The sequence below is a fragment of the Cyprinodon variegatus genome, unplaced genomic scaffold, assembly GCF_000732505.1.
Source record: "Cyprinodon variegatus isolate N-32 unplaced genomic scaffold, C_variegatus-1.0 Scaffold666, whole genome shotgun sequence".
Lineage (NCBI taxonomy): Eukaryota > Metazoa > Chordata > Actinopteri > Cyprinodontiformes > Cyprinodontidae > Cyprinodon > Cyprinodon variegatus.
In genome coordinates this window covers 218,863-243,495 of record NW_015151119.1, presented here as the reverse complement: position 1 = coordinate 243,495, position 24,633 = coordinate 218,863, and the positions used below count along the sequence as shown (strand labels likewise).

The following is a 24,633-nucleotide window of genomic DNA, read 5'->3' as shown; positions in this document are numbered from 1 at the left end:
GTCTGTCCATCAGTTAATCTGATTAACTCTGTGTTGCTCTTCTTGGATCCTCCACTTCATCTTTCTTTCTGCCAATGATTATCTTTAAAAGCAGAGGCACCGGAATGTTAATCCTTTAATTTTTTATTTTTTTTTTTGCCTTACTGGTTCTTCTTGCACAGAAATATCTCCCTTTGCATTGAAATTGCATAAATAAACATCATTCATGTATTTTACTAAACTTAACGTGAAAGTGGGAAAATAGGACATATTTTAGTAAAAGAGTTTGCAGGTTTTACCCTGACAGCCATAATTGTGATTTCCATCTACAGCTCCTCTTCAATGGAAGGAGGCTTCCTGGAGCTCCTGGAACACCAGCATTAGAGGAGTCATGTTTCAATAAAGTAACACCGGAACCAGAGAGAGAGAGTGTAACCAAAACTAGTGCTTAATCACCATTTTAATGACAGGTTTGGAGGACTTTGTACATATGCCCATCTAATATCGGTGAATGGGAAATTAACTGAGCCTTATTTACCACTTCCCCACACATTTGCTGAGTTCCCTGCGTGGCTTGTAATAAACTTTTAAATAAGACCTCCTGTGGCTCTCTTTTAACAATAGCTGTATTCTTACCTTTCCTCTATAAAGACCAGATTTAATGAGCACACAACTGAAAAAAAAGAAAGAAAAAAAAAAGAGTCCAGCCTGTGGACTTCTGTGCAACTTTTCTAGAGGGATCATGTGCCTCTTGACTGTGTCTCTAATCAATGATCTTCTTGGCTGTCTCTTTTTTTTTTTTTTTTTTTTTTTGCTGACTCTGTCAAACTCGGTTTTTAAAGATAGAGCAATAATGTTCAAAGCTTCTTTATACTATTTTTAAATGTATTTTTTTTTTTAAATATTCAAGGCTTAAAAAATGATTTTTCACAAAGGGCAATGGCTGCAGTAGTAAAATGATGGACAGCAAATTCTGTATATTCTTAAAGGTGGATTCACACCAATGTCTGCTGGTTTAATGTATTTAGGTATTAAAAAAAAACTGTTTTTTTAGCTTTATTTTTCAATAAAGTGCTGCTATGCAAATTTTATAAAGATAAATAGTGGTTTTGGTGTCCAGTTTTAGGCCACCCCTTTTTTGAAAGGTTAAAAAACAAAGGGTAGAAAAGCTCCCTTTTGAACAGAACTGATTAAGTCTCCTACCAGTTTTTAATCTTAAATAATGTTTTAATGCAAATAAGATGAGAAAACATTTAATACATATTCAGAATAGGTGAATATTGGGCAGGTTTTCCAGTAAAGTCCTTGAGGGTTAAAGGTTCTTTAGTTTACGATATTGTCTTCCGACTCGTGCTAAACAGCTCCAGTGTGAACACAGCAGACAGGAATCTGTGGGCAGCACCGAGTCATGAGTGTCTACAGCCTCTGCGTTTGTCACAGCCTGCGTCAGAGAAGACACACAGGAGAACATGTCCCAAACAAGAGAATAGCCTCCACTTTACTTCCGGTTACGTTTTAGGTTCGGTTACTGTAAATGTAATTGTATGGAGTGCAAAGCTTTTTTTATACTTTATCCGGTGTTAAAGACTGAATTGATATTCATTTGATTAAACATTTACGAGGTCTATCAATATTTTACAGTAGGACACAATCACGGTGATAAAGAGGTGGCTGCTGTTGCTTTTAGCGTAGCTAGCGACCTCCGACCGTTGTGCGCAGGCGCGAGATTCCCGTTGTTGTCAGGGCTGTTAACCATCTTGATCCAGCCCGTGTCTTTGGCAGCTCCCAGTCTGTCCTCTCATATTCACACTAGTACTACTGTGCAGCTTCACATAAACAGAACAAAATGCTCAGCTGGTCGGACGGCAGCCGGGAGCCATAACTTCATGACCCTCCGAGACCCGCTTTAATAGCATGCTGTCCTTTACTTTTTGGTGAGTAACCACCAAAAAATATACTTCTTTTGTTTTTTTCTGTTTTTATTAGTAATAAACCACAGTTACCTAATCGATGTAATTATATATATATATATTTATAGCAGCTAAAATCAGTATAGCTTCTGATTAATTAATGAGCAATTATTGGTATTTGTATTGTTTCTCTAATTAAAATAAAGGCATGAACTTTAACGAAACTTAAAGTGGTGCCTTTTTTGGAAATGTGCCCAGCTTTAAAGGGAAACTGTGGCACAGCAGTGTTTAAGTGGCGAACAGAAAGTGGGGAACACTGTTGTCATTGTAGCTGACATGAACATGTGTGTGTGTGTGGGTGTGTGTGTGTGTGTCTGTTCCCCTCTGCGGAAAGGTCAGGAGGTCAGCTGCCTAATGACTGTTATTATGCCAAACAGGAAGCGACCCCTGCTCCCCCCCACTGTGACATGCGCGCAACATTCCTGCAGGCATGACAGAGAAGGAGTGGGATTTTTTTCCCCCTCTTCCTTTCTGTAATGTAACAGGGTTATGTCGCCTGAATATGAATTTACTGACAGTCGATCTTCTGGTTCGCGTGAACGCGCATGTGCGCGGCGCGCTTCTGCTGCTTTGAACCTTTAAATTATTGATGCGGTCTCAGTGGATACCTAGATGTGCTGCGAGTCTTTCTACTCTGTCAGATATGTAATAAATGGGATGGATCTGGGACAGGGGGCTGTCCTTACACTCGCACTGTGCCGCAGTATTAATTAGAAATACTGACATATGTCTTTTGTTAAGGCTGTATAGGTTTAAAAAAAAGGAAGAAAAAAAAGAATAAATAAACGCACACACATCTGTCTTATTCCCCAAGAAGCTGACTGAGCTGTGTCTTGTTTCATCTCTCCTTTTTTTTTTTCTAACAGTGAATCCAGTATGTTGTCTTCTGTTAAAACACACAAGACAGCCTTATTTGTCCATGTCAAGTCCTTGTGGCGGGCAATCAGCACATCTTGCTTGTTGTGTATTTTTGCAGGACAATGGGTATTAGTGCTTAGGTACAGGTTACAGAGGCGTATTCAGAACATTTATTATAAGGGTAGTCAGGCAATAACCAATTAACACTGAGGGGGGGCCAAAAGCAGATAGGCGCCAGAACCTCAGGGTCAATCTACACTGTTCCAACAGGAAAATTAACCAGCAAAACATCCATATTCTCTAAATAAAGACAAACTATACTTTCCTACAGCCTTTGCTAACAAATAGACGCATATATTTAAACATCCATGCTTTCTAAATGAAAGGTATAGTGGATCGAATTCTTTCAGTTTTGAGATCTGGGGTGTAAATCTTTTCCATCATCATTACTTACCCACTTGTATCAATAAAAATTCTGCATAAAATTGATATTTACAAGCACTAACGTCTACATAAATTGATTATTTGATAAGTTCTTATTAAAATTGTTATTTATCTATGATTTTACTGAAGACTCCCAGATGATTTGCAGAGACACATATTTTTCTTTTTTTTTTACCTCATATAACACAAAATCTAGTTATCAAAAGAGCATGAATTCTATACTTATCATCTTTGATGTTAGTATATTGATGTGTATAATTAACAACAGAAAATTAAAATGTTTTGAATCTTCCACTTGAGAGTATTACTTTTTGCCAGCATTTGTATTAAAGGGGGAAAAATTGTAGGGGTGGCCAATGATTGGCTAAGGGTGGCTATGGCCACCCCTGGCCCCCCTATCTAGCTCCGCCCCTGACAGGTTTTGCCATACTTTCCTTTATGTTAAGTACATTTTAGCTTGTTTGTAGAAGGTATGCTTCCTTATCAAAGACGCAGAAATCAGCAAGTAGTTTCCTGTTGATTTCATGTAGTAGAACTGGAACTGCCGCAGTTTTCAACCAGAAGCATATATAATGCACAAATGAATATTGGCCAAGAAAAGCCAGATCAGTGCCTCTCTAGTCATATTAGTTAGTTTTGTTCTGTTTTTTAATCATTTTTGAATGATGTGTCATAGTAATAAGCATGTTGTAAAAAATTAACAGCTTTGGATCACAGTTTTTTTTTCTATCTTGATATGTAGATTTTTTTTTAAAAACTGGTTAAAATGAAAAGATAAATGAAGTTAGAAAAGCAGTTTGTCTACGAGTTTGTTTCCGCATCAATCATGACTTTCACCGTGGGAAAACGTTCATTGTCTCCCGACAGCCGTCTCTATCGGCATTCTCTTCGACTCAGCCTCCCTGCTAAGATCCGTTTCCCTCAAAGTGCTCCTGTTTAGATTCATTTTTCCATGTTCGTATCCAAAAATAGCAGCCACTTGATCCACCACACGCCCAGTCCCAGAGCCTACAACCACTGAACCGTGCGTTTCCATGTATTCTTCACCAAAAAACTTAAGGAATCACTGGAATGTTAATTACTCCTCAGGGCAAAAAAGAAAAGAGATCTGTGAAGTGGCTTTTTTTGCCGCTAGGTCTCTTAAGTGCTTGGCTTGTGGTAACTGAGAGTATTATTTTTATAAGCACTAGTTTGTAGGTAAATCACTCTCAAAATGGAATTAGCCTAAACAAACTTGTGGCTGGAAACCGGCTAGACCAGGAAGTGCTTCTCATTTCTGAAGTTGTGACTTGCACAAAAAGTGCCAGGCACATTCAGCGTCTCACACTGACTTTTGATTAATTATTAGAAATAATTACAGTATGATTACTTATAGTAGAAAAAAAAGGTTTAACATGATCCAACTGCTTTTAGTCCAAATAGAAAGGCATCAATTATTTTTGCTCCTACAACATTTGGTTTTTATGATTTGAAGTTGCGATAATGTTCTGAATAATATACATAACATTTGTTATTTATCTCTGACAAATAAAGCTAAGCAAAACTATAAAATAAAGACCTACCTTTTTAAAATCTAGTATTAATTTATGTTTATTGCAAAAAAGCATTATGAATATTGACCATTTCTGTTTTTAAACGCAGTTTAAAAACAGAAATCCTCCTTTAGTCCTTTGATTTGAGTCACACTTTAGTGAACAAAAAAATGTTTTGTAACAGTTTACCCTTGAAATATAATATATTACATGACAATAATTTTACAAACTAACATAAACAGCAAATATTTACTGCATTTCTGAGAATTATTATTAAAAATGGTCAGCTTAATTAATTTATTAATTAATGTGAAAAAAGGTGAGTTTTATTTTTCATCCAATAAATGAAAAAGATTCTTTTTTTTAGGTTGGATTTTCAATGCAGATCTTTGAATGAATGTCATATGGTTTAAATCCAGTGTGCAGCAACATGTGGCATGGAATCAGTGGTGTGTTATCTAGCGGACCGTATAGCTGAAGAGAAAACTTTGTTTGGCATTATTAGGACTTTGAAAAGTGGGAACACGATGAAGAGAGGGAAAGAAGCTCTGCTTGGTTCTAGAATCAACCTTCCATTTAATTCAGGAAGACATTTATCAACAAAGAGTGGTCGTAATTGAAAACCGTGTTCTTGTCTCTTCTGTGTTCATGCAGAATATATAGGAACCTCCAAAGCCAAACAATGAGAGACATCCTTAAGAGGAAGTTTGCAGAGGTAGAGGAAAACCCCTGCTATTCCCCCTCCTCCTCCTCGTCCTCCTCTTCTTCTTCTCCATCTTCCCTCTCCTCTCCCGCCTCCTCGGAATGGGAATCCGACGGGGAGGGGAGCTCATCAGAGCTCCAAGATTTCACACCTCACAGTCCTGCCTCAGCCTCCAGCTTACCCAGTAAGTTTGCACCCCTCCTTTTTTTCTTTCAAATAATGCAAACCTTTCTCTCTTATCAGTCTGTTTTCACATCAGCATTTTATAGGAGTGTCTCTTATCAACCTGCAGCAGAAGTTATGACTGAGTGATATGAAAACGTTAGCCCTGAACCCAATTCAGATAAGACATACAGAGAGGGACCAGCCTTTGCAGAGCTGGTCCGTGGGTGTAGATCATTTGCTTGAGCAATAGGAAGTAGTGGGATCAATTTGAATAGCACGGTCACTTTAAACCAGTCACATAAAATGGCTTTATTTAGAAACGAAGCTGCTCCTGCCATCACTCATCAGCTGCATCATTTATCCTGATAACTGTCAAACAAGAGGTTGAACTAATGAGGAATACATAGGAGAGAGATGTGAAAGAATACAAAAAAATATATACATATAAATAAATTGATTGCTTTTAATGTGGAACGAATTACTAGAATAGAAAAAAAAATAATATAAAGGTTCCTCAGAACAAGTAAAACTTAACTACTTCCCTCTGCACAGAGCTCAAAAAGTAAATAATCAGTTCAACTGCAAGAGGTGAACTCGAGTTCTTAGAGAAAGAAATACAACAAAAAATAAAGAGAGAGTGTGACAAGAAGAAAGAGATATTCTTCTTAGATCTAAATCCATCATATCCCGATTAAATCCAGGCTGGACGAAAAACACAGGAGAGCTCGACTCAGTGTGGACACTGCAGTAGAAAAAGAAAAAAGGGGAACAAATAGAGATGTTTCTAAAAAGGTTACAGTGATCTCTTCCTTAGGACAAACACTGCCTTTACAGCACAGTCAGGGATTAACAGATTTAGACTGGATGTGTTTAGATAAACAGAGCAGATGACCCTAACTGCTTTCCCCCGGTTGTTCTTCTTATGTTCAAAGATAAGGTTGCTGCTGATGACAAACATGATCCTGACAGCGGACTATGTCTTTATTACTTTCCAGAAAATATAAAAAAAAATAAGACTGTCTCCTTTTTGCAGTTGCTTGCTTGATTTTTTTGCACAATTTCCTTCCCTGTTGTGTGTCAACTATTGACCCCAAGAACTAGAGCCAAGTCGGTATTGTGCCCTCTAGTGGTCACTCTGAAACTTGCAAAGGCATTCAAATTTTGTCCCCTTTTAACCAGTCCTGTGGGACTTAAAAACCAGGACATACATGGCTTTTTGTTACAGATAAGCATTTATCATTCAATCAATTAGCATTTATAGAACACTTTCCTCACACAGCAAGTGTGAAGCCTAACTGATTAATGTAGAATAGAGTAAAACTGTAAGGCAACAAAATACCTAAATTCAACTAAAACAAGAGAAAGAATGAGCTAAAAGCTTTGAGGAGAGAGATGCGGTTTGACTGACTGAGGAAAAGCAGTTTAATTAATGATAATATGATGCAAAAGGTGGATATAAGAGGTCTTTTTGAAGCTTTCATTCTGAAATCCTGATAATGAGATCCTGATCAGTGATAAAATAAGTGTTATTTACTTTCACTTATCCTCTGACCATAACGCCTCCCCATGACGCCGTCACCGCTGTATTTATAACCCCACATGGCGTTTTGTATGTAGCTCCATTTCAGTCTCATCTGGACATTTATCCTTCCTCCAGGCGTTTGCTGTGTCCCTTCCCAAAGTGCACATGGACCCTTTTTTAAACATTTAGTCTTTCTCAAAGCAGTGATCTTCTTGCATCTTAAATTGACTGATCAGACTCAGTTCTCCCTTTATGTTTCCCTGATTGGTTCTTTTCATTCTTGACCTTTTTTATTATAGGCAGGAAGCTACCCATGCCTTGGTAGATTTCGAAGCAGAAAAGTGACCTGAACCCTAATTTGAGATTTTCATTTTATTTATTTTTTTGGAGAGGTATCAGAATAAAAAAAAACTTTTCTGATTTTTGGAAAGAAATATTGAAAATCATTCTTGACATTCCTTAAACTTTGCAATTCTGTTACTTTGTGCCTATGTGTCACATAAAATCTGTTTATGTGAACACAAAGTTTGTTGTTTCAAGGTTAGAAAATAAATGATGTTATATTTTTGATTCTACATGCCTGTATTAGAAAGTCAGGTATTTTCATTGCTTTATTAAAGGTCTTTTTTTTCCCTTCTTTTTATTCAACCAGTTTGGTCTATCCTGAAGAAGCCAAAGCTCTCAAAAAGACCAAGCAGGGTGCAATTCGACCAGGTGACAGTGTTCAGCTTTCCCCGCTGTCAGGGTTTCACCAGCGTGCCCAGCCGAGGAGGTGCCACTCTAGGCATGGTGCGGAAACACAGCGCTCTGCGAAGGTACACTGTGGACGAGCACGCACTAGAGCAGCGTAGCAGACGCAAAGAGAGGCACAGGGAAAAACTGAGGCAAGAGAGGTTGGAGGCATTAAAAAGCAAGGTAAGCGCTTTTCATCTCCTCAACTTTTCAATTCTGCAAAACCATCTCCTAACTAGAGGTGCTGTTTTGTTAATTCCAGCTGGTCACGAGTGGAGCTGTTGACCATAATGAAGCGGAGAAGCTGATGATGGATCAAGCTCTGAATGAAGACCTCGACATCCATATTAGTGAGTCTGATTTGGAGGATGGAGGCTTCTTTCAGCCGTTCTCTTCTAGACAGCGTCAGGCTCTGCTCCTGGCAGCAGGGGTGAAAACCATTGACAAGGAGGAGAAGAGGCAGCTTCACACTCTGCGGCTCTCCAGACAGGCCTGTGGCTGTGACTGCAAGGGCTTCTGTGAGCCGGAGACCTGCGCCTGCAGTCAGGCAGGCATCAAGTGCCAGGTACAACACAGAGTCACTAATGTCATGATTCCTTTAAGAGCTACAACAAAATAAATAAATATTTTCTTCTATAATTTGTTTTGATCGCAGGTGGACCGCTTCAACTTCCCCTGTGGATGCTCCAAGGACAGCTGTGCAAACATTCAGGGGCGCGTCGAGTTCGACGCCAGGCGGGTTCAGACTCATTACATCCATACAGTTATGAGACTCGAGCTGCAGAGGCGACTGAAATGTGAGGCGCTCATCTCTGGGGAGCAGGGAGGACTCTCAGAGGAGCCTCAAGACTTTAAAGAACACAAAGAGGTCCGTGCAGATCAGAGGGAGGAAGAGAACATGTGTCCGTTCAGGTCTGGCTTAGAGGAGGATCAGCTTCCTTTCACCATGCCTGCTGCTCCTCCATTCCACTGCCTCCAAGAGCGGCTGATCGTTGAGGAAAACAGCTGCAGCAGCGACATGTCCGAGTCCTCTCTGTCCTCTTCGGAATGTGACACAGGAGGATTCTTCAGCGGGGCTCAGACTCCTCCTGATGGAGGTTCCACCTGCAACTCCAGCAATAAAAACTTTTACTCATGCAGCCAGATCAGGAGCATGATGGAACCACCGATCCAGCACGGCTGCAGCTCTGCAGCTACCGCCAACCAGAGGCCACTTTCTCCCATCACCCTTTCAGACAACATGGACCCCAGCAGGAACCATCTTGATGAGAATGCAAATCAATCCAGAGATTTTTTCAATGAAGACTCTTTGGAGGACTTCCCTAACACCCCTTCTCCTACTTTGGACTACTCCTTCAGCAGATACATGGACCTGAGCCTCTCCTCTGACTCTGACCTGGAGTTCTTCCACAGGGACTACCCCTCTGGACCGCTGAACAGCTCCTTCAAAGACTACAGACGCTCAGACGTCTTTCAGCCCCTCCAGCTGCTCAGCTCTGTCAGTTTACCCCAGCAGGAGTCCAGCACCCAGCTGCTGGAGTCTCTGATCGGACTAACTTAATCGACCAAACACCAGATGTGGTCAGATCCTCAGCTTTTAATCTTTCTTGTAGATTACAATTTATTTTAATATAACTTCAAAGCACAAGTACCTATTTTTCCGAATGGAATATTTTTATTTGCCTGAAAATCAAAAGTAATTTTCAGGAAAAAAACACACTTGGATAATTGATGTTTTAATTGTTTTTTTTTTCTTTTTACTGATTCCTTAACCTATTCAAAAACTGTATATAAGATGTATTTTATATTTACTATGACCAAGAATATAATTCACAAGCACAAAGTTTGCATATAAACTGCGATACAGTATCACATGTAGTAAAGAGCGAGTACAGCTGCTGAAGGAAGAGTGAAGGTGCTTGCTGCTGTGATAGCGCAGGATTCCAGATCCCAGTTTCACAATCATTCTCATCAATAAATGTTCACTGGGATGATGATGTATTTGTTTATAAATCACTGATTTTGTTTTTGAAAATGGTAAAATAAGAAACACAATTATGAAGTGTTAAAATTGAAGAGTTTACATGTCAGCGACTGAATGGTCATGGCAGCGGTTCAAGTCCGGAGTCAGTAGTTTCTCATTTAATTATGATGTATGAAAGCAGTTGTGTGTCCACCATCATATGGTCACACGGAGCCCATATTTAAAGCTTTATATTTCTTTTTTCTTCTTTTACAGCAGAATTGTTTTTGTTTCCACCTTTATGGTTAGCCGCCATGGGCCGGTTACTGGTTAGCCCTTTCATTGAGATGCCAAGAGTTGCTCACATAACAGATTTCACGTTAAATGTTTTGTGTAAATACCCTCTATGCTGTGGTATTTTTGCTCCAGGCTCTCATACTGTGAAAATCTCCTGCTGGCTTCAGTCCCTGCTGGAGAGCGCTCTGGTCTTTCTGACACCAAAAACAAATCCAACTGGTGTGAGTTTTCATAATATATCAAAAGGTTGGTTAATGATCTTGAATTTCTTCAAGCAGCAAACAAATTGCAGTTAGTTGTTAATCTTCATTTTACAATGGATGCTATGTTTACAGCAGTGTCTAATAAAATCAGTTTCAGCTCTATATTAGTGGTTACTTTTGGCGTAGTTTTGTAACTATTTGTTGGATCTTAATGGATTTTGTATATGCGCCAATGTATACTGTGGAGAGATATTTAAATAATATATATATATGTATATAAAGCCAAATATAAATATTGTACTATTGTTAACAACGATTAATTGAAATAAATATATTTTGTTTTCTACTGTGGATTGCATTTATTTATGGAAATCATACAAATAAGGGACTTTTTTTCCTCTGCTGTCAGGTTATACGACTAATATATTTCATTTCATTTTATATTATAGTTACAAAATATTTATTTGGAACAAAAAAAAAAAACCTTTGGCACACTGAAACACACAATGGGGTTACTTTCTTTATTTAGAACTGTTAGAATAGAATAGAATAGAATAGAATAGAAAATCCCTTTATTGACCCACAATCGGGAAATTCTGGTGTTTACAGCAGCAAAAAGATTACATAAAAATTGGTCACACAAATGTGGACCTTAGAAAAATGTATAAGAATAACATAATATTGAAAGAGTTAAAAGTTAAACAATAAAACACTGTAATGTGAAGCGTTTTAACAATTTAAAACTGCATCTGTAGAATAAATAACCAATATATGGACATATTTACAGTAATGGATATTTGCAAATAGCAGCAACATCAGAGATGTGCAAAATGGCAGCAGCATGTTATTTAACTGACTAAGGTAGAAACTGTGCAAAAGCAGCATGAACGTAACAACTTATTGAGGTTGTTGGGAATGGTGGTGGTTATAGTCTTAGAGCTGCAGGGAAGGAGGATCTGTGATAACACTCCCTTGTGCATTTAGGGTGCAGCAGTCTGTCACTGAAGGAGCTCTCCAGTTCTGCAACAGCTACATGCATGGGGTGGGAGACATTATCCAATAGAGATGTTAATTTAGTTAGGATCCTTTTGTTTCCAACCTCCTGCACTGAGTCCAGAGAGCATCCAATCACAGAGCTGGCCTTCCTGATCAGCTTATCCAGCCTCTTTCTCTCAGCTAGAGATAAGACACTGCTCCAACTGACGGCTGCATAGAAGATGGCTGATGCCACAACAGAGTCATATAAGGTCTTTAGGAGCGCCCCTTGTACTCCAAACTACCTCAGTCTCCTCAGCAGGAAGGGTCTGCTCTGACCTTTCATATACATTATTGTCAAGGCAGAGAACATTACTCAAAATTCCACATATGAATCCCTTCTGATCACAAACCATCAGGTGTCTGCTGCAGAAGACGAAGAGTTTGTGTTTTTTTTTGGGGGGGGGGGTTCATGATACTTGAAGTATCATCAGCCTGATACAGCCTTTAATACAGAGTAGTTCTGCAGGGGCACTGGCCCCTATCGGCCCCTGTCTAGAAACACCCACATGCCAAAATCTTTATGTTCAACCTGGAGGGTGATGGACGAGAACTGCCCAGAAAGGGGAGTCCTGAAGATAAAAAAACAGACAAGAACTGACAAAAAAAGGTAATAGACTCCTATCAATCCAGATCAGATTACCTTCTAAAGATGTTAGTTAACTGAGTTATTTATAAATATATTTCTGAGATGTGTATAAGAGACAGGACAAGAACTGACAAAAAAAGGTAATAGACTCCTATCAATCCAGATCAGATTACCTTCTAAAGATGTTAGTTAACTGAGTTATTTATAAATATATTTCTGCATTTATCAATTACCAACAATGCCCCTCCTTAAAGTAGTAAAAATAATACTTTCTAATCATTGTTGATGATAAATGGAAGCTAATTTTTAAAAAATGTTTTGTTTTATTGGCGAATCTGCGCATGCGTGGTTCAGTTTTGTGCTCGACAGCAGCGATGCTCGATTGCTTTGGGCTGCTAAAAATGGTGGCGAAGTGTCAACCCTAGGAATTATCTGTCGCTCTTTTTAATAACAGTGATCATTTTGATCATTAATAGTTTAATATCAGGATGGGATTAACACAGAGCTCAGACGCCCCTGAGGGAGGGACCTACGGATACCACGTTCACGGAGTAAGACTGGCTAAGTGTTAGCTTAGCTGGAGATATGCTAACAGTTAGCTAGCTTCGGCTAATGAGCCTTTAAAAAACGATGAGGTGGCATTGTTTACCCGTCAGCCTGATGGTACAAAGTAATTGACTGAAAACATTATTAGTGCAGCCGTTTTTATAAGGAAAAAGCTGGAAATAATGTCATTTGTCCTACGATAACTTTAGCTCATAGAAAAATCAGAGAGGATAGATGTTTCCTGGACAGATATTCACTTCAGGCAGTAATGATTTAGCAACACATAGAATATGAACTTTATTTATTCTTTATTGCGTTATTATGACTATTTCGGACAATTAACTGATTTAACATGTATTTTTTAACTGGCATTATCACACCAAATTAAGCTTTTTAAAGGTATCAGACTGTAAGAGAAAGTTAGCAGTATATTAATACAATGAATCTATTGTATTATTATTTTTAAGATCTCCAGACTGTAAGAGAAAGTTAGCAGTATATTAATACAATGAATCTATTGTATTATTATTTTTAAGATCTCCATAAAAGTTGCATTTAATTTATCTTGTTTTGTTAAATTCACAAATAAATTAATGTAATAAACCAATATACTATAATAAGTAAATGTAAATCAATGCAAACAGTATATTTGTAAACTAGATATATATAATATCCCTGAAACTTTCCAGTGTATCTAGACTTTTAATGTTTCTGCTTAGTTCGGAAGGCCTTTAGTTTAAGATACATTTTCTAAAACTGTTTTGAGGCATATCCTTGGAGTTTTAATGTTTAAATTTAACTTAACTGGGCACTTTATTTGGTTTTATCATAAAATAATCTACAGTAATTTGCTGCAAGTTTGGCCCTCTCCTCCTGACAGAACTGACTGAGCAGAGATTAAGGTTAGCTCTGCCAGACTGGATGTTATCATAACCACTCTAAAACACAAACTTTGTCTTCTTTAGGACATTTTTATAAATAATTAAATGTTATTTTTAGTTTTTAATTAAGTCTTTGCCAAGCAAATAAAGCGGGGCTGGAACTAACGATTATTTTGCAATCGGTCAAATATATTTTTTTCCTGATTAATTAATTAATAATCGGATAGCCAAAGGTTCCTTAACGAAAACATTTTACAAAATCAAATCAGGTGAAACTAAAACTTTTCCACTGGAGAAGTTCTGGATATTGAATAATAATGGATGAAAAAGCTTTGTTTTATCTTAAATGCAATATTTTAATTTTTTTTTTTTGGCAATTCTGGTATAATTACTTCTCTAAGTGGCTCACTTTCAGCTAAAAGCGTATTTTAGAGTGTCTATACTCCAGTTAATGATTAATCGGTTGCTAAATTAGTTGATGATTATTTCAATAATCGATTAATCTGATTAATTAATTATTGGACTGTTCTCCCTGCTGCCTTCTGGGAAGAGGCTTCAAAACATTCAATGCAGGACCAGCAGGTTCTGCAACAGCTTTTTCCACGCTGCCATAAGACATTTGATCTCACAAAACGAGACTCTGCATCACGCTTGTAAACATCATATTTGCGCTACATGGCGAAGTTTTCAAATCCTTTTAAACAGACCTCAGCTCAATGTTTCTACTGCTGCACTTTATAAATGGAAATGTTCATTTTACAGTTGTAAGCTGTTCATTCACGGTTGAAAATCTGTATGCATCGAAAGTGAAAGAGAAAGTTTGTCTGAGTCTTAATTGTTTCAGCCCTAAACTAAAGCACATCTCAATTTGATGGTTAAATGAAAAAAGTGTTTGTTTTTTTATCACAGAAATATATCTGAATAGTCTCTGCCTGGCATGATGTTGGATATTTTATGATCAATAAGTTCAAATATTGCAAATTTCTCTGCTGTAATAAATGTGCATTACCATATTCCCAAAACTATAATTAAAGTTTAACTCATAAGTAAAGTTTATAACTTTTTTATAGTAAAATAGTGGTTTTAAATAACTTGTATAAGTGAATCCCCACACTTCCACTCAGTATAAAATTTGATGACAGTACAGAAGTTTATTAAATGTTTAGCCTCAAACAATATTGAAAGATGTAAAATGATTACGGTAGTTTCAGATACAGGCTATAATATAGTCAGAGGTTGCATTTATGTGTTTTACTATGATTAAGACATTTGAAAGGATACAGTGATGCTTACGCTTTACCCAGGAGCAGTTTTAATGTGAGCTTTTTTTTTTTTGTTGTTGTTACAGGTGCAGCCTAATTCTCCTGCAGAAAAAGCAGGATTGCAGCCCTTCTTTGACTTCATCCTGTCTCTGGACAACAAAAGACTCGTAAGTTTGCAAGCAGCCTGCTAAGCAGAACTGGCTAAGTAATTACACAGCTATTATCAGCTTGTTAAACCCCAGTTGTATAATGCTTTAAATTACTGTTGTAAAAGTTGAATTGAATGCAAAGGTTTTACTGTTTGGACCCACCTGTGATCTCAAATCAGCCTATTTGTTTTATGTGATACATGATGCATAAACATGGATTATTGTACTTAAGGTAGGGAAATGTAGGGTAAGAATGTTGTTACAAAAATCAGCTTTATTTCCGTCTATCGCTATGTGTGTCAGAGTGAGGAAAACGAGCAGCTAAAGGAGCTCCTGAAAGCCAACGTGGAGAGAGCTGTGAAGATGGAGGTGTACAGCACTAAAAGCACGCGGGTCCGAGAGCTGGAGGTGGTGCCCAGTAACATGTGGGGAGGCCAAGGTCTGCTGGGCGCCAGCGTTCGCTTCTGCAGCTACCAAGGAGCCAATGAGAACGTCTGGCACGTGCTGGTGAACTGGATCCTATTTTTACCCCCAAAAAAAGAATTTTGCTGACTTATTTGGCTGATTATATTCAACATTAGACATTTTAAAAGACTTCTTATCTTTGAGTACCCTTGCACTTTAAGTCCAAACCTATTTCTCCTAGGATGTGGAAGCCAGCTCCCCGGCAGCACTGGCCGGTCTTCAGCCCTACGGAGATTACATTGTTGGAGCAGATCAGGTGTTGCAAGATGTAAGACTCCTTTAAGACTCTATTTTTATTACATATCAGTCTAATGTTGGTCGATGTGATGTGCTGCAAGGGAGTAGCTAAAAAACAAATATGATTTACAGTCGGAGGACTTCTTCTCACTAATTGAAGCCCATGAGGGAAAGCCGCTGAAGCTGCTGGTGTACAACACACAGACAGACAGCTGCAGGGAGGTGATGGTCACACCAAACGGAGCGTGGGGTGGAGAGGGCAGGTAGGGGACATGTTAATGTTTATCAGATAAATAAGGCCTGTGTTTAAGAGCATTTTGTCCTATGATTACACAAATCCAAATAGCTTTTGAATCTGTTTTTAGTTTGGGCTGTGGCATCGGTTATGGCTACCTGCATCGCATCCCAGTCAACCCAGAAGTGTCAACAATGGAGCCCTCCGTCGCTGTTACAGAGGAGAAACCCTCCCCACAGGAGCCATCACACGGGTACACAGAGGTGAAGATTTGGGGCTTTATAGCCTCTTAGTTACAACTTTTGGTTTCCAGTTTCAGATCGTAGCTTAGAGGGTGGTGGCAAAACAACAATAATGTTTTTTTTAAGGAACTACAGGAATGAGATATTTTCTATTTTACAGTTGCAGATCATTTATATTTTACAGGCAAAAAAGGATTGAAAAAAATTCTTATTGCCTCTTTTCTTTCCCTGCTCATCATGAAAGACAGTATATAAACCAGCCCATTATCAGCGCTGAGGAAGCTCTAATCACAAGTACGGTTGTTTAGACAAGTGAAAAACCAGGATGAATAGGAGTTTCAGCTTGACCATAATGTACTTTAGAGGCATTAACTTGGAGACCTAACAGCTCAGCACCCTGATGGTGGTTCTGCCGCCGCTAATAAGTGGCAAATGAATGATTTTGTCAAAATCCAAGTTTCAAAAGATGTAAATTCTTGTAGCATTCATATAGGCTTAAATTAGATTTAGACTTGGACAACTTTTATTGTCATTTTGTTTACACAGAGTGTATACGAGATGAAATTTCATTTTGTACAGCTTTCATTTTGCTCAGACACCGAGAAACAAAGCACACTGCTAAAGCTAATCTTGTGGTAACTATGAGTTAGAATGTGGAGACGTTAATTATTGATCAAGCTTTATAACACAATCTGTGTAAAACAGCATGGATTTTATACAAAGTAAATAGGAGAGGATTTTTTTTTTTAACTAGAAGAACTTTCTGCTCATGAACAACAGACCCTGTTAGATGTTGACTGATTCCCGATACCCCAAAAGCTAATTTTACTTTATTTTGATCAGTTTTACGACTTTAAGTACATTTTAATAGTTTGATAATTGTTAGGCAGAAAGTTTTATGTATAAAAACACTGATTGGTTGGTAAGACTTAATCCTTGACCCGTTCACTTTGACAAATCTTTTCCATTCCAAAGGTAATGTTTAATGAAAACAGCAGCACTGTCAGATGTGGCTGAACTGTTAAAAATATTCCCTTCAAAAATATCTCATCTTCACATTTTATGTTTTAGACCAGGGCTTCCCAAACATTTTAGTCTGTGAACCCCTTTTTATCTATTTATACGTATAAAGTTAATCAATTATGTTCATTTTTAAATATCTGTATATTTAAAATAACATCTAATCATTTAATGTATTTTGCAGTTTATTGGTATATTTAATATTTTGTTCTAGATAAATAAATAAATGTTGCATTTACTTATGGGAGCCCTGATCTAGACAGCTTTGGCTCAATTCTCGATTTTTATTTTATAAAAAAAAAAAAAAAAACATGTTTACAATTACTTCTCAGCTTTTTATGCTTCATATTTTTGAGATTGTGTTTTCTGATTATAAAATATATTTTCCTCATATTGTTATCTTGTAACTGGTAATCAAATATAAATCGACACATTCTTCTAAGCATTACAAATAGTTCAAGTTTTTATATAAATATCAAAAGAACAGTATTGCTGAGGTATTGCGTTCTATATCCAGAATGATCATTGTTGTTTTAGGCACCTCTGATGGCACCTTCAACCCCTAGTGAAGAGCTGTTAGATGTGGAGCAGATCACCCTCCAGGACTCTGTCCTCTCTCCACCGAATCAGACGGCAGCAGAACCTGGTTTGTTTAGATTACTGTTATTTCTTTCTGATCTAAAAGTGGGAGGAATAATGGAAAAAACTCATTCCCACATGCTTGCAGGTTTATCTGATTCTGATGCGGCTGTGATGCACCCTGACCCTGCAGATGTTTTGGACCGGCTGGATGTGTCCACGTCATCCATCGACATGACCAACACTTCGCTGGCGATGCATGAGGAAAAGGAGGGAGACATATCCGGTATTGGTATGTGACCACACGGGTTATCACAGAAGAATTGTTTATTTGTAAAATAAGGAGCGCTAATGGGATTTTTCTGCTGTACAGAGGAGCTGGAGGACAGCGCTCTGCCTTCATCTACAGAGAACCACAGTGAGCTGCCAGAGCACGTCTCCCACGCTGCGGAGCTCACTGCTTCTCTCACTACTCCTGATACTTTGTCTGACTCTGGAGTCGCTCCAGCTGAAACCTCTCCTCTGTGCTCCGAGTCTGCAGACCCTCAGAGCTTCCTCATTGAATCCAGTGGAAGCCCCAGTCCACCTCTGGGGGTGTTGTCCCTCCCTGAGGACCCTCCTGGTCCGTCTTCACTAGACCTGATCCCAACCCCAGCTGCTGACGAGGCACCTTCAGACAAATCACAGGTCTCTGCTGACATACAAGCAGCTGTTTATGAGTCTGAAGAGCCTGTACCTCATCAGAGTAGCGAGGAAGAAGCAGAAAAAACTCATTCTGATTAAGCTTTCAATTTGGTCATATAGAGACAGCACTATTAATTATGGCTTAGACAATCAATAATTCAATTTGTTTTTTTCTTTTGAAAAAGCCATACGTTGCTGTGGAAAAGCATCACATTTCTTCTGTTTTTTTTTTTTGTATTTTATTTTTATTCTTTTAGATAATTCATTGCTAAGAAATAGAGATAAACCGAGTAAATACAAACCGCAGCCTTCAGATAATTTAATTTAAGTAGGATAAAGCCTATCCACATTAACATTAACATTTCAGTCAGCTTCCTAATTTAGTTAACAGATACATTCTCTTCCTGGGATCCGTGAAAATCCCAGATCGCCAATCCAAAGCAGGACTATGCAAATGTGCCACCGCTCACACTGTCACTCCGTTCTAAGAGCAATTAGGCATGGTTTCTGGACTGTGTGAGGTTGTTCTTGCTCCAGGGAAGCAGAGCTAACTAACCCTTCGACCATTATGGTTGATGATTCAAGAGTAAGAGAGAAACCGGACCAAATGGTATCCAAGATAACAAGATAACACAGATCTTTTGGTCAAATGTTTTTCCAAAAGTGTCTTTATCGCCAAGATTTTTAGGAAGGTATTCTGTAGTTATGAGAATAACTTAAGTGGAACTTTTGCAGTTGTACGTCTTATTTGATCTGGTGTAACATTAATGCAGATCAAAGAAGAAGAGAGTGTCATACCTACAGTCAACATTTGGTGTTGTCAGTTTGATGGTTTTTAAACCACTGGACGTTTTGCTATAGCTAATAAAACCAGGAATTCTGCTCCACAGCAGAAAGTCCTGATAGAGAAGGTCAGGCTGGCAGCTCCTGCAAATGTGTTAAGGTAAAAATAACCTGAAGCACATCACCAGGCCCATCAGTAAATTGCTAAAAACATCACAGAGTTAAGTTTTCAGTTTGGTCTAGTTCAAGTTGAGGCAAAAACTGTCCACTGTGGTGGAAATAAAACATTAATAAAAAAAAATGGGCCAAATTCCTCTTGAGCAAAAATTAAAATGCTCTTTGTATTTACTCAGTTTATCTGCAAAAACAAGACTTTTTATTTTATTTTTTTTTACAGAACCATGTGTAGGAATTAAGACTGAAACTGTCTTCCCTGATTGCTGCACCACTAAACTCGTTACACTACATGTAAAAGCTGAGACTTTAATAGAAGAGAGTCAATATCTAGAGGTACGTTTATACGAAATTAAGTTACTGAGTTTTCTTATTTGTAGCCCTAAATAATGTTTGTTTGGTTGGAAAGCAGAGAACACAGGTTTTAAAAACTTTGAGAACACTGAGGAGAAATTACTTGAACAGTTCCAACGAAACAGAACTACTGCAAATCAAAGCTGCACCCGTTGATATCAAACACCCAACTTTCCTGACACTACTAGACTGCTGGCTGGTACGATCGGTGCGCTGTACTATCCCTCCTTGTGTTTTTGAAGGAGCTTTGTTTATTAAGCTATTACTCTGAGCTTTAATCATTAAGCATGGGACACTTTTATTTGATGTCCCCTGTTGTTGGGATTTTAAAGGGCTTTTACTACAGTGACATTTCAGTCATATAAGGGCTGCTGAGGGCGAATCTTCTCCAAAATACATATTTTTTTTCTTCTTGTGGCCCTAATCATCTTCCGTACATTTGAGATGTTTTTGTTATATTCACAAAATGTTTCACACCACCTCTGACAAGGTTTATATGTTTAAGCAAAATGTTTTGCTTTTAATTATTTTAGAAAGTTTTTAGATATTTTTCTTTGTGTAAAGCTAGCTCTTAGCATTTTTTTCTTTAAACAGAGATGCACTGATGAATGGTTTATAACTGGAATTCAATCTGCGAACACAGTATCATATCATTAGCAGATGTTGAAATAACTCTCCAGTGTGGAAGTTGTCACTGAGGGAGCAAGACTGGAGGTTAGCTGTAGGCTTTAAGAATGATGCATAATTATTCAGGCTGCTATGATGGAAAGTGAGACTTGACCCATTGCTGGTCATCGTTTACCCTGCTTCCTGTCCACGGCGTGATATTCCTTTTAGACTCAATGTTTCGTCATCTTCAATTACTTTGTGGTTGCTGTGGCATGCCTTTGGTTAAATCAGGCTGAGAGAGAGCAAGATTTTGAGCAGGTAACAGGAAGGGTAAATGTATTCTTTGAGCCTAATGAATACGTTGAGTTTTGAAGCACTGACTTGAGATAAGGACTCGCATGGCCTCAGGGAATACACAGATAATTTGTTACAGCGGGTATTGACAAGTAAGCTTAAAAAAAAACAAAAGTTTGAACTACCTTAATATTTTGTGTGCAATTTAAATAAGAACATTTTACAGTGACTCCTCTTTTTATTAGGTGAGAACACCTCTTATTGCTCTTGTAATAATGGACCAATCGAGCCAGGCCCAGGATGTCTTAAAGTCTCAAATCTGTACCAGAAGCTCGGAGCTTTAGCAAACCTGAAATTAAGAGTAAAACCTCTCATCTGTGCATCTCTACTGTTGGGCATCATTAAGAGCGTTTGCTGATTTAGTCTATGCAAAAGTGTACAGACTGCACAGTTAGTCTAATGTATTTTTGATGAGTAAAGAGAATACTTTTGTAAGTTGAAGTCAGAGATTATTGAAGTACTTTTGTTTTCTTTGTGGGGCTTAATTATGTTTAAAGTAGGTGCTTCATGTAATGGTTGATATTTTATGGAGATTTTTGTTTTCTTAGGAATGACTAAAATTAATGTGGAATGGGTGATCCTGATTGTTAAACAATCAAATTAAAAGGAAAATAAAGTGTCCCTTGTTTTTATTTCACACTCATCAGCTGATCACATTACAGCCCAACAAACATCCACTTCTCATCTCCATAGATCTGTCATTCTTAAGACCATAATTTATTTCTTTGAATGCCTAAAATATACATATTTCACAATTTATTACAAGGAATATTGCAGTGGTATGGCCTAATTCAGGAACAAATTCTATACGTTTTCTCCATTTGGCCAATCAAGAGCTCGCTCTGTGTTTTCCTTTATGGCGTTAAACACTCGTATGATGGCAAAATTAAATCCGGATTTACAGTGAAAAAATCTCTGAAACCATGAACGTATTTTTAATTTGGGTGAGATTCCCACAGTGGTTGGATGCTCCAAATGCTCTTCTGTTGAGATGCCTCTTCAAGTTACAGGTACTCTTATTAAATCTAAATGACATATACACTAGGAAGTCCTCACGGCTGTCAAAAGTCACTGCTTGAGTTAAGATATATACCTTATATTTGTTTACGATTCCTAAGGTGACTTGGAAAAACTAACATATGTCGGCGTAAACCGTGTTGCAGTGAACACAACCGACACAGTTCTTAAAAACCAAGTTAAGTTACCTCCATTTTTAACCAATGTGCTCTGGCAATTTGAGAAAAAAAAGTTTTTACAGCAACTGTACAAAAAAGAAAAAGAAAAAAAAGCCGCTGTTAATCCCCAACGCTTTATCTCAGCTGGGTTAGCGGGGGGTACTCCAAAACTCAATGAAACCAAAATATATTTACAGAAAAAACAAAGAATCCCCCCACCAAAAAAAAAACATTCATTCATGGAGAACAGAGCTAAAAACAAAGACAATGGTTCCTGTCAGTGAGGCGTCTGAACGGTGGGTCAGTTCAAGTGAAGATGGCCGACAGAGCAGCAGAGCGGATGAAGATATCTTTTTTTTTTAATGCGATGCTAACCAGAAACCAGGGTTACTGCCGCAAAGTGTGTAGAACAAGGAGAGGTTCTGGAATGTACTAGAGCCAACAGTTACACATCCATACACACACACTCAGAAACGGACTAACTTCGGCTGCTTTGAATTAAATGCCAAACAGGCAACGATCAAAGGAACGGAAAACTAAAATTCCAAAGAAAAAGGGAAAACCAGTACGGACCACTTGTTTCCCAGGAGTGTGCGGGCTCTGCCCGAGTGTTCTGATCACTAACATACATCACGGGTCATGTCCTCAGGAGTTTATTGGTTTCTCACTGATACTGTGACTCTTGAGCGCGTGATGGGGTTCAGGGAACAACATGTTGGAGGTGGGTGGTGATTGGCAAATGACAGTTCTGCTTGTAAAAATGACATATTTCATGTAGACTTCTGTCTATAGTGAAGTGTCAAGTCCCCGCCACTCTTCCAGATAAAATGTTTAACTGTCCGCAGGTCCATGTTGGGGTCGAGAACCTGTTAAAAGGCAGATAAATACGCGGAAATGTTACTGAAAGGAAATGGAAGGAGAAAAATAAAAACATTGAAAAAGGAAGGGCTGTCCATACCTGGTCCTGACACATCAACTCAATCTTCTCCTCAGCAAGCATGGCCATGTCCTCCTCCTTCTCCTGCTCCCCAGGCTTATCGTTGGCCGTGGAGCTGGTGGTCTGCGACTCATTGTCCAAGTTTATAATCTTCTCGTAAACATGCTCCATCACCTTCCTCACCTGGAGCATATCACTAGCTGAGAGACGGTCCCTGTAAGACAAACGGCAGGAATGTAACAGAGTCTGGAGGTTAGCTGGTCCAACTCTGGGCAGGAGGTCTGGTTTAAACGCTGCTTGGATGGATAAAAATCACAGACTTACTTTTTTAGAGTTTTTGCACCAGAAGAAGAATGTGGTTGGAGGTAGAATGGGATTTTGTTGAACTTGGGCATATTTTTCTGAAACAGAAGTAGAAGAAAAACACATTAAAGTCACAGAACGGCGACTTTAAATGTCGGGTTGTTTCAAATATTGTTTCCATAATGTTGGACAAGAACAGACGGGTCCTTGAAAAGCTGGCAGGCTTTAGGGTGTTCCAGCTTTCATATAAGAACGCACATGGAGATTATCACAAGTAAAGCTAGAGACTCCAATTCTGCTGGGAGTGAAGGATGTTTACAGCAGTTTAAAATGTCAACTCTGTGATATCCTTCGTTTAAAAACTGGACAATTTACATCAGCTTTTAAAATGAACACATCACTTCTGATCATAAGGTTAAAAATTGTTTAAAATGCTCTGTTCTGGTAAATAAAAAAATAAAAAAACGGTAGTATAAATTAAAATTGATCTGAAAGGTAGAAAAAGGAGGATTTGACACAAAATGAAGCAGCAATACTCACATCTACAGTTATATCAATGACCCACTGTGGGACCGTCTCATTGAGCAGCATGGACTCGGTCTCTCCACCTGAATCTCTACATAGCAGCCTGTAAGAGAACAACAAAGCTTATTTAGTGGAAGTCCATCACCTTAACATCACAGCCCCCCCCTCATAATGTGAATTAAACTCTCACTGATGTATGTTTTTCTGATTCTACCTAAATAGAGTTCTTCCTCCCGCTTCTCCGAAGATAACAGGCGTGTGTGGTGGAACCTGGAAATATCCGTTTCCTTTCTGCACCCTGTTCTCCTGCTCTCCGTTCACTAAACAGTTCAGCAAAACAAAACAAACCTATGATGAGACACTGAGACAGTCGGAGTCCCCAGCCTGTTCGGTTTAATGAATAAAACAGTCCTCTCTCTTACCGTGGTTCACCTCGTTTTCCTCCTCATCCATGGGGTTTATCCGGGTTCTGGGCCAGAACTCCAGCAGAGCTTGGAGCAACAAGCCGCCCAGGTTCACTGCAAACAACAAACGAAGAATTTACACAGGGAAAAACCGGGCCACCTGACGTCAACATGGAATAACTACTTTCCTAACTAGCTACTTTCCCTAACTACTTTCTACGGACAATAGTTCACGTGAGATATCAGTGTGTTTGGATCTGATGTAAGCTGTGGAAAACAAGCCCGATCCGCTGCGAAACCGGCACCAAAACCCTCCACTGCTAACATCCTAGAAGCTCCTGTAAACTACTATTGTCTCTTCCACTGACTATTCACAACTAAGAAGGTGAGAGGAGTAGCTAGTGTAGAATATGTAGTCATGATGTTATGGATGCTTGTTATCATATAAAAAAACAAAGACTTACACTTTGGATCAGATCCATCAGAACTTGAAAACCCAGCATCCTTTGCAGACACCCAGGCAGCAAAGCAATCACTCTCATCCAGGGTAATTGTGAGCATCTATAAAATAATATATATAAAGAAATGAAACAATTTCTTCAAGTTAACCAACAAGCTGTGTGAGTTTGCGATGGTGATTCAAGCCAAAGCTAATAAAATTAGGGATGCACGATATAATCGGCCCCCTATCGGTATCGGCCTTAAAACTGAATATCGGACATC

General features: G+C 38.5%; 3 protein-coding genes across 4 annotated transcripts in view; 2 read left to right on the top strand and 1 right to left on the bottom strand.

Moving 5' to 3' along the window:
- Nucleotides 1-1,776: 1,776 nt before the first annotated feature.
- csrnp1 (cysteine-serine-rich nuclear protein 1) lies at nucleotides 1,777-9,624 on the top strand. Its single transcript, XM_015393979.1, has 5 exons — nucleotides 1,777-1,913; nucleotides 5,438-5,670; nucleotides 7,826-8,088; nucleotides 8,168-8,470; nucleotides 8,561-9,624. Exons 2-5 carry the CDS (start codon nucleotides 5,466-5,468, stop codon nucleotides 9,464-9,466), a joined length of 1,677 nt encoding a protein of 558 aa, XP_015249465.1. The 5' UTR covers nucleotides 1,777-1,913; nucleotides 5,438-5,465; the 3' UTR covers nucleotides 9,467-9,624.
- Nucleotides 9,625-12,365: 2,741 nt separating this feature from the next.
- Nucleotides 12,366-20,651, top strand: gorasp1 (golgi reassembly stacking protein 1). Its single transcript, XM_015393997.1, has 9 exons — nucleotides 12,366-12,543; nucleotides 14,768-14,848; nucleotides 15,134-15,337; nucleotides 15,477-15,563; nucleotides 15,665-15,795; nucleotides 15,898-16,030; nucleotides 17,567-17,675; nucleotides 17,757-17,900; nucleotides 17,982-20,651. Exons 1-9 carry the CDS (start codon nucleotides 12,481-12,483, stop codon nucleotides 18,389-18,391), a joined length of 1,362 nt encoding a protein of 453 aa, XP_015249483.1. The 5' UTR covers nucleotides 12,366-12,480; the 3' UTR covers nucleotides 18,392-20,651.
- A 345-nt stretch (nucleotides 20,652-20,996) lies between these two features.
- Nucleotides 20,997-24,633, bottom strand: part of wdr48 (WD repeat domain 48) — a 12,152-nt gene continuing 8,515 nt past the window's right edge. For both annotated transcript variants that reach the window (XM_015393995.1, XM_015393996.1), the window contains exons 12-18: nucleotides 24,375-24,471; nucleotides 23,929-24,024; nucleotides 23,721-23,826; nucleotides 23,522-23,609; nucleotides 23,003-23,079; nucleotides 22,700-22,892; nucleotides 20,997-22,607 (exon numbers count right to left, since the gene is read on the bottom strand). In XM_015393995.1, coding sequence (XP_015249481.1) covers nucleotides 22,512-22,607; nucleotides 22,700-22,892; nucleotides 23,003-23,079; nucleotides 23,522-23,609; nucleotides 23,721-23,826; nucleotides 23,929-24,024; nucleotides 24,375-24,471 — 753 coding nt within the window. In that variant the 3' untranslated portion in view covers nucleotides 20,997-22,511. The remainder of the gene's footprint in view (nucleotides 22,608-22,699; nucleotides 22,893-23,002; nucleotides 23,080-23,521; nucleotides 23,610-23,720; nucleotides 23,827-23,928; nucleotides 24,025-24,374; nucleotides 24,472-24,633) is intronic.

What these genes read in the sequence shown, in the direction of transcription:
- csrnp1 (XM_015393979.1), top strand. Translation starts at nt 5,466, where the DNA reads ATGAGAGACATCCTTAAGAGGAAGTTTGCAGAGGTAGAGGAAAACCCC. An exon ending in CTCAGCCTCCAGCTTACCCA is followed by an intron (nt 5,671 to 7,825) that starts GTAAGTTTGCAC and finishes TTATTCAACCAG; the next exon opens with TTTGGTCTATCCTGAAGAAG. An exon ending in TGGAGGCATTAAAAAGCAAG is followed by an intron (nt 8,089 to 8,167) that starts GTAAGCGCTTTT and finishes TGTTAATTCCAG; the next exon opens with CTGGTCACGAGTGGAGCTGT.
- gorasp1 (XM_015393997.1), top strand. Translation starts at nt 12,481, where the DNA reads ATGGGATTAACACAGAGCTCAGACGCCCCTGAGGGAGGGACCTACGGA. An exon ending in ACGGATACCACGTTCACGGA is followed by an intron (nt 12,544 to 14,767) that starts GTAAGACTGGCT and finishes TTGTTGTTACAG; the next exon opens with GTGCAGCCTAATTCTCCTGC. An exon ending in GGGAGACATATCCGGTATTG is followed by an intron (nt 17,901 to 17,981) that starts GTATGTGACCAC and finishes TCTGCTGTACAG; the next exon opens with AGGAGCTGGAGGACAGCGCT.